General features: G+C 32.2%; 1 protein-coding gene across 1 annotated transcript; it reads right to left on the bottom strand.

The window, feature by feature from the left end:
* Positions 1-1,677: 1,677 nt before the first annotated feature.
* LOC134716588 (hydroxylysine kinase-like) lies at positions 1,678-6,703 on the bottom strand. The gene is made up of 5 exons (XM_063579599.1): positions 6,372-6,703; positions 5,457-5,573; positions 4,978-5,108; positions 3,704-3,878; positions 1,678-2,298 (listed from the first exon to the last, which is right to left on the bottom strand). The coding sequence occupies exons 1-5, from the start codon at positions 6,697-6,699 to the stop codon at positions 1,829-1,831; spliced, it is 1,221 nt and encodes a 406-aa protein (XP_063435669.1). The 5' UTR covers positions 6,700-6,703; the 3' UTR covers positions 1,678-1,828.
* Positions 6,704-9,315: the final 2,612 nt, after the last annotated feature.

The following is a 9,315-nucleotide window of genomic DNA, read 5'->3' as shown; positions in this document are numbered from 1 at the left end:
TTTTTTTATCTTTAAAATGATGTATTCCTTTATAAAACAAACAAAAATGTATCTACGTAGTCACTTCTTTTTATAAAGCATAGTAGAACAAAGTTTTTAAATTGGTTATCTTCATAATATGATGTTAATGTCTAGTACATGGCATTTGAACAACTCTTTTTCGTGATGGAATATCCTTAACCAAATCATTTATAGCTAGTATTTTGTGACAGAAAAAAATATAGGACAGAACAGATTAATGACCCGTTTTGGGAACTTGGTTTGTTTAACTTGATTGGAATCACAAGAGTAAAGTATTTCTTATGTATTTGAAATAGAAGAGGTTAGTCACAAGTTTTATGAAAAGATATAATAAAATGTAATCTTGTTATAGTTGTTACATACCCAGTTAATGTTGAAGGTTGTTTGATCATTGCAATATCAAGACAATCAAAAGCTATGAGTTTAAATGCACAATATTCTTTACTTGACAAACTGTCTCAATACAAAAAAGAAGCTTCGAGAGATGACAACATTATCAAGAACCAAAATATCGATTCGAACATGGTGAATAAGGAGAAAATGGCAAGGCTCATGGCAACCGTTCACAAATTAAAAACCTAAAACGATTTGAGAATTACTGAATTAGTAGATACAGCTTTAGATGTGTTCCAGTATTGCCAACGAAGAGTTCCATTACCATGATAATTAGCATTGTTTAAATTATCCTCCCGTATCCTTTAAGAATTATCTTCCATCTTTCATGTAGTTCAGCTTTAGATGTGTTCCAGTATTTCGAAAGAAGAGGATTATACCTGTCGACGTAAGATAATATATATTTGTTCCCCGGGTCCAATGTGAGAGTATATTCTGACATGACTACAATAAAAGGTAGGTAGATCATGTTCCACGTGTTGCACACGTCGTGTTGCTCATGTAAGTAAATGTTCGGTAAAAAGTCTTATTTGGTATGACACATTCGAGGGGAAGACGAGATTTTATTTTCAAAGGGGTGTTTTACTTTGAGGCCGCGTCAGGTTCAGAAGCAATGGCTGTTTGCTAAAAAGAAACGTCATCCAAATGTATAGATGAAATGAAATCATCAAAACATCAAAGGTCTTTAAACATGTTAAAACGTATTTCGTATCATTTTTTTTATCTTTAAAATGATGTATTCCTTTATAAAACAAAAAAAATGTATCTACGTGGTCACTTTTTTTTATAAAGCATAGTAGAACAAAGTTTTTAAATTGGTTATCTTCAGAATATGATGTTAATGTTTACTACATGGCATTTGAACAACTCTTTTTCGTGATGGAATATCCTTAAACAAATCATTTATAGCTAGTATTTTGTGACAGAAAAAAAATAGGACAGCTAGAACAGATTAATGACCCATTTTGGGAACTTGGTTTGTTTTACTTGATTGGAATCACAAGAGTAAAGTATTTTTTATGTATTTGAAATAGAAGAGGTTAGTCACAAGTTTAATGAAAAGATATTTCAAACTGTAATCGTGTTATAGTTGTTACAAACCCAGTTAATGTTGAAGGTTGTTTGATCATTGCAATATCAAGACAATCAAAAGCTATGAGTTTAAATGCACAATATTCTTTACTTGACAAACTGTCTCAATACAAAAAAGAAGCTTCGAGAGATGAAAACATTATTAAGAACCAAAATAACGATTCGAACATGGTGAATAAGGAGAAAATGGCAAGGCTCATGGCAACCGTTCACTAATTAAAAAGCTAAAACGATTTAAGAATAACTGAATTAGTAGATACAGCTTTAGATGTGTTCCAGTATTGCCAACGAAGAGTTCCATTACCATGATAATTAGCATTGTTTAAATTATCCTCCCGTATCCTTTAAGAATTATCTTCCATCTTTCATGCAGTTCAGCTTTAGATGTGTTCCAGTAATTCGAAAGAAGAGGTTTATACCTGTCGACGTAAGATAATATATATTTGTTACCTGGGTCCAATGTGAGAGTATATTCTGACATGACTACAACATGTGCAATTCTGCAACAGATTAATATCCTTAGAATATCTATTTCTACTGCTGTGAGTTTTCTTTCTGTCGTATAACCTGCTAAGATATGCCCGCCTACATCAAGTGGATCCATAAATTTGCATTCGGTAGACATGTGTGTTATCAAAATCGCTATGTCAGTTATTGTGTAACTGTTATGCATGTCAAAAAAGTCAAGTATACCAACAACTTCGCACGTTCGTTTTTCCATTTGGACACTGGATTGATCTCCATGCTCTTTGACAAGAATATTACTTTCATTAAGGTCGCCATGAATAAGTACTGAAAAACATTAAAATGAATGTTAGTTAAATGCATTTATTTTAATACATTTCATTGTTCTTACCTATACGTCTGTTTGTTTTACTTTGAGACTCACATTCTTTTCAGTATAATAAAATCTCGAGCTAATGTTATGCAAGTGAGAGGATTAGCTAGCTATAAACCAGGTTTTATCTGCCATTGTATGTCGTGTATAACACACTTGTGTTCAATTTTATTTATATGTTTGAACTTTTGATTTTGAATGTTGGTGATCGACTTTCCGTTTTCCTTGCAGTTTGGTGTGTGTTATTTTTTTTTATTACTTTACTTGTAACTTAATTTGCAAGAATAGACGTCAGATTTTATAGATGGCAATTGCCAAATTACTACACTATCTAGTTTAAAACGTGACAACACATATTTATTTCTTGGCATCCACAAAACTTTGTTTTCATAGTTTTTATAAGCTATTACTTCATATCGGTATCATTATCTGGTTTTTTTTAGAAATGAAAATTAAAACTGATCTCATTGCATTCATTCCACTAGTGTTCTAATATGGTCATACTTATATATAAACTGTTAACAAAACTTTGAACTTCACAATATCATTAGTATTTTCCGCTACATTATAGATTACTAAGGATGTAGTTTACAAAATCTTTTAAAATTTTGAGCCATCAATGCTCCTCAGCTTCAAACTTTATTTAGCCTCAGCCGTTTTGACTTTCTGCTACGTTTTTTTATTTGGTAGACTGTCGTAGCAAATTTCAAGACTGATGTCGATAAACTACAAAATTATTTCATTATATCTCTTCCTGAAATGTAACATTCTAACGTCAAACACGCGACTCTCAACTAGAGTTGACGTGAACCTTCTAATGCAGGATGTTAGAATACTCAGGTGTCGAATAAGGCAGATTACACTGTATACGTAAGCAACGTAGTTGTCCATTCGTTTGATCTGTTTTATCATTTGATGTTGCCATTTGATTACGGACTTTGCGTTTTCAATTTTCCTCGGAGTTCAGTATTTTTGTGATTATACTTTTTACCTAGAAATTAGAGCATTTTTAATCAAAATAACGTTTTACTGTATATCGGAAATAAGCAAAAGCTTCATAAATATAACAGCAGTTTTTGTATATTATAAAATTCAGAGATACGCATCAAAACATTGGATATGCAATGAAAGAAGAGGACTTTAAAAATGGTTTTTTTAATATCCTAATTAACCAATTCGGCGTTATTTCAGGGATTTCCGATTTTTTTTCCAATTGGTAAAAAATTAAAAAGTCTAGTAATACTAATACTTCTACTAATAATAATTTAAATGTAGTTTTTGTTTGGTCATGAACGGAAATGTCAGGCGTCCTTGTCTGTTAGACAACTTAACTTTCTGATGGAGTTCAAATTATTTTACCTTTCTTTAACTGGCCCAACACTGGTTTCACTTCTTCGATAAATTCTTTTATTATCACATTTACAAGTTGGGCATCTTCCTTGCTTTTAAGAGCAAACACGAAATCTAAAATTCGAGGACATTCAGCTAAATTCCATTGGAAATCTCTTTCTCTCAGGAAGGTATTATCAAAATCCTAAGAAAACAATCAACTATAAAGAATTTCATAACTTATTTTTTGGTGGTTTATCGTGTGTTTCTCTATCCTATATGTTCTCCCATTTATTTTTATGTCCTGTCATGCAATGTTGTCATTTCAATCTTATATTTAACATTGTCATAAAAGCGGGAGGTTTGGCATGCCATTAAACCAGGTTCAACTCAACCTTTTTATCTTAAAATATCCTGTACAAAGCCAAGAAAATTGCCATTGTTATATTATAGTTCATTTCTGTGTGCGTTACATTTAAATATTGTGTTTCTATTGTGTCGTAGTTCTCTTCTTATATTTGATGCGTTTCCCTCAGTTTTATTTTGTAACCCGGATTTGTTTTTTTTCTCAATCGGTTTATGAATTTCGAACAGCGGTATACTATCGTTGCCTCTATTTATCCATACAATGGACATTCCTTTCTTTAGTGCAGTATTTCAGTCAAATATAGTATAAGAATCAAACGGCATCTTGTACAAAATGTTAAATTTGGATTGTTTTGTTTTCATCTTGAAAACAAAAATAGAAATCATCAATAAAAATTGTAAAAGCAATATTGATAAGCAAAAGAAGATCTAAAAATAAAACAACACCTTGATAAGAGTTATTTCCTCAAGAAGTGAAGATGTTTACCAGACAGAAAACAAAAAAAAAACCGAATAATATCAAGAAAAGAGGATTTACAAAAACGGCAACATGACCGAAATTGGAAATTGACCGTAATAGGAGTAAAGCTATTGAAACATGTTTTACCCATTTATTAAAGAAACCATAACAGATTGAGAAATTGTAAATACCGAAGATATCCAGCTCTCCAATAAGTCAGAGTAGCTAAAAGTGTCAGTTAATTCTTTATTGGTGAAAATGTCCATTTGCATGCATAAGGTTTATATTCCAAGTTGAAATTGTGAATTTACGATAATTGGGATGCCAAACATTAAGGAATATGTCAAGCTTAATTTATTATATTGAAATTACCAAAAATGTAAATAAATGGAACTGCATTGCCAATGACACATTTCTGCCCTCTTTCTGTCAACATATCGTATATATAGCTATATTTGATATCGTTAATGATATATACCTTTAGAGCATTCTGTAATCTACCAACAAACTTCCCTATGTTGAATAAAGTCGCTGTAACATAGGGCTTAGTAATAGCAATTTCTCCTTCCAGGTATTTCATCATATGGAAAATGTAAGGGCCAACAATTTCTGTAAAATAATGTCATTGTTTTCAAATTAAATATATTGGTTGGTGCTTTTTTTATATTTATAACTGGTGTTGCATATCTTTGTATTTCAAATCTTTAAATTTTTGCTTTTCGGGTGAAGGAAAAACCGGAAAAGCACTTTGAACGAACCAACATTTAGTGTTATCTCATTTTTGAAATTATATAATAATTATATAAGAAAACGGAAGTTTTGGAAAAAACATGAATGGGTCTAGTTGTACTAAAAGATTTAGAATTGTGTCTTTGATTATTATATAATGTAAATTAACAGTGTTTTGTTCTTGTGTTGTGCTATAAGACCACTGTTCCAGGTTAGGGGAAAGTTTACCGTTAGATTCATTAGGAACTCCTTGTAATGACCACATTCTACCTTCAACATTCTGTACAACTTCCTGCACAGGAAACTTCTTCATCCGCAGATGTTCTAAGATTGAATGCTGTGCTTCTGCAATAATGAGAACTATATGTTTCTCGTATTGTTCAACTTGTATATCGCTTGATTGTCTCGTGCATAATTGAAATAGTATAAAAAATATCTATTCTAAAAACAAATTTCACTTTAATTGTATTGTTCCTTTTCTCTATATATTGAAGATTCTAGTTCCTTTACAACTACCGCTAGCCTATCAACACTTAAGTTGTGAGTTCGAACCTCGACTCAGTTTTCCCACCGAAGGTCGACGGTTCTCTCCGGATTCTACAACTTCCGTAACCAAAAAATACTGGCAGCCATAATTTTGAGTTTGTTGATCGTTTTGGAATATTTTTTCATTTATGATATAAAATGATTTTCCCCTTTTTGTTTTTATTCGTTTTTTACCATGACATAGTCGGTTTGTCTTCGACTTGTTAATTTGAATTAAACGCTTTCTTATCTTTCCCCTCTCTTTTGCATCTTTTGGTACCTTTTGTTTTCTTCTGAACACATTAAATAGTGTACATTGTAAATAACAGTAAAGTTATATAGTTATCAAAGGTACCAGAATTATAATTTAATACGCCAGACGCGCGTTTCGTCTTCATAAGACTCATCAGTGACGCTCATATCAAAATATTTTTTAAGCCAAACAATTAAAAGTTGAGAAGCATTGAGGATCCAAAATTCTAAAAAGTTGTGCCAAATACGGCTAATGTAATATATGCCTGGGATAAGAACATCCTTAGTTTTTCGAAAAATTTCAGGATATATATAATCATTATGAAAACACCTCAAAATAAAATATTACTTTAATACAGTTTTTACCTATAAAACCTGATGTCTTTGAATCTTTTAAGTTGAGAACCTTTAAAACATAGCCTGTTTTGCTGAAATCTTCAATATAGGCATTGTTTATAACAGGATCTACGATGATATGATAGTTCCTGTCCTCAAAACTATCTAATTCCTCAAATTTCAAAACATCCATCCCATACAACTTCAACGCAAAATCCCTGATAAAATTGTTTGGAATTAATGGCCTATTCTTCTGGTTTGGGTTTAACAGGGTTTGGGATTCATCGACGTTTAATTCATTAACTTGATCTTCAATGTAACTTATATTTTGACTTTGGTTTTGTGCTCCTTCCGTCATATTTTCCTAAAAGACTGAAAATAAATTGCCAGTTATTATCAATAAGGTATGTGTATAGGTCAGATAATAATCGGAACATACTTACTTACTTACTTACTGTCAGATATGCCATCGGAATGTAGGGCAGCAACAAAGGTTCTCCATTCCTGTCTGTCTTTGGGCATCTTTTCTACTGTTCCCAATGTATTATTCATGATCTTCATTTCTCCTGCCACAGTCCGTCTCCATGTGTTCTTTGGTCTTCATCGCTTATGCCTTCCTTCTGGAGTCCAATGTAGAGCTGTTCTAGTGATGGAATTTCTATCTCTTCTGATTACATGCCCTATCCATTTCCAACGCCTTCTCATTAATATTTTAAAAGGTTTTCATTGGATATCTTGTTTGGCAAGAAAATGCGCAGGATTCTTCTTAAGCTTTTGGTGTGGAAAATTGACAGTTTGTTCAGATCTAATTATGTCATCCTCCAGCATTCAGATCCGTATAGCAGAGTAGATAAAACACAACTCCTGTGCAGTTTAAGTTTGGTTTTCTTACTGGTCTGTGATGATTTCTATACATTGTTTAATGGTCTGAAAATAGTTCTGGCTTTGTTTAATCTGTTCATTTCCTGCACCTCCATCATTTCTTATTGAACTTCCGAGGTATGTAAATGTTTCTGTGATGGGAAGATCTTTTCCAACTACTAGGATAGGAGCTGGGTTATTGATGTTTATGGTCATGACTTCTGTTTTCGTTTGGCTGATTTTAAACCCAATTTGAGTTGCAAAAGTATTAAGGCGGGTTGTCTTCTCTTGTAAATGGCGGTGGGTATGCGATAAAAAAACAAGATCATCAGCAAAATCGAACTCTTCTAATGTTTCTGAAAGGTTCTGTCTCATTCCTCTTGGGGCATCTTCTGTTGTTTTTCTTATCACCCAGTCAATGACAACATTGAAAAAAAGAGCAGACATCACACAGCCTTGTCTAACTCCTATTTTTACATCAAACCAGATGTTGCCATGCCCTACACTGCAAGTGAAATTGTTCAAACTTTTGATAAGTTCAATGATATCTTTTAGAATTCCATATGCTCTTAGTATTCGCCACAAGGTCTTTCTGTTGATACTGTCAAAAGCTTTCTTGAAATCGACAAAGTTGATGTAAAGCTGCCTTTGCCATTCTGTTCATTGTTTGATGATGTTGCGTATAGCAAACATTTGATCTATTATTCTTTGGATAATAATTTTGACCATGATTTTACTTGGAATTGACAGGAGGGTTATACCTCGCCAGTTGTTGCAGTCGCTTCTAGCTTATAGCTCCCTTCTTGGCTAGCTTTATAATCGGAACATAATATTTATAAAATATGACCAAGTATTGTCTGACTAATTTATAAAATACAATATATTCATAACTTCGAGTAACATAACATTATTTAACTCTCATAATATACTGAATAACCAAACCTTGGTAAAAGCTCACTTTAGTTAGTAAAGGGAGTGTAAATCATATTTGATAGTCGTTCCAAAATGTGAAGTAGCATTGAGATTAGTTTTGTCATAACAAAACAAGATAGTAATGAGCTTTGAAATTCAAGAATTTCGACCATTTTTCTGAGTATTAAAGTGTTCAAAAAAAAATCTTTACTGTGGTTAACATTCATTAGTAGTCAGTATACAGATTAACAACTTGTGGTTATATTGATAGTTTAGAATCTTCCCAAAACAATTAGAACTTTTTTTTGAAAAAAAACTATAAAGGGAAATGGGGAATGTCTATATCGTTTTCCCATAATGATTGAATTTTAGGAAAATTTACTAGAGTTATCTTACTTCAATCACAGAGAGGGAAAATCGAACAATTTTAATTTAAGCCTAATTAACATGAAAACAATTTTCCACTAACAAACAAAGTTACCTTATTGAAATATAAGGACTTTGTTAGCTAAATCTATTATTTCTATAGATTTCAGGGCCGTAACTACATTGAGGCAATGAGGCAAATGCCTCATGTTAGAAATTTCAACAACAAAAAATATGAAACAAAAGATTGTCTTCATATCAAATGGTTTTCACGGAAAGTGTCTTGCAAGAAGCAAGTTCTCTTCACTCTCTGGTGTCGCCAATGCATGTTTTTAGTTATCCATGTTTCTATTTACCTTTTAGTTTTCAGAGTTGATGGTCTATTGTTTGTACTTCTGTGTCCCGGGTTTATTTATTGTCCAACTTTATGACTATAGTATGAGTGTTGATTTTCATTTGTAAACGTGGTTTTGCAATGTTGCATGTCCACCGATGTCCAGACATTGTGCGAGAAAATATTTTAAGAATATACGATGCTACTGGACACATTAAAATTGTCCTTTCTGCATGTATAATTGAAATTGATATCAAATAATACAAAACAGTTTTTTTGTAAATAAAACTAGATAGCTGACATGGTTTGAATTAAAGTAAGGTCAACTATTTCCCGGTATCAAATAATTTGAAAAAACAGCAACAAGGTATTGCCTTATATGACCTTTTGCATTGAAGGGTTAATGCATTAAGTCGTGTTGAGACCCTTTAACAGAAAATAAAGGAATATGGAGTACATGTTCACAGGACCTAACCGCACACAAAGTCAATGTATAGAAAA

The sequence above is a fragment of the Mytilus trossulus genome, chromosome 4 (assembly GCF_036588685.1).
Source record: "Mytilus trossulus isolate FHL-02 chromosome 4, PNRI_Mtr1.1.1.hap1, whole genome shotgun sequence".
Lineage (NCBI taxonomy): Eukaryota > Metazoa > Mollusca > Bivalvia > Mytilida > Mytilidae > Mytilus > Mytilus trossulus.
This window is presented reverse-complemented; position numbering and strand designations above follow the sequence as displayed.

Bases quoted from the DNA above. Each gene is read 5' to 3' on its own strand.
- LOC134716588 (XM_063579599.1), bottom strand. From the start codon at position 6,699: ATGACGGAAGGAGCACAAAACCAAAGTCAAAATATAAGTTACATTGAA. The intron at 5,574-6,371 runs GTAAAAACTGTA...TCATTATTGCAG, and splicing joins AAAGACATCAGGTTTTATAG to AAGCACAGCATTCAATCTTA. The intron at 5,109-5,456 runs GTAAACTTTCCC...ATTATTTTACAG, and splicing joins AGTTCCTAATGAATCTAACG to AAATTGTTGGCCCTTACATT.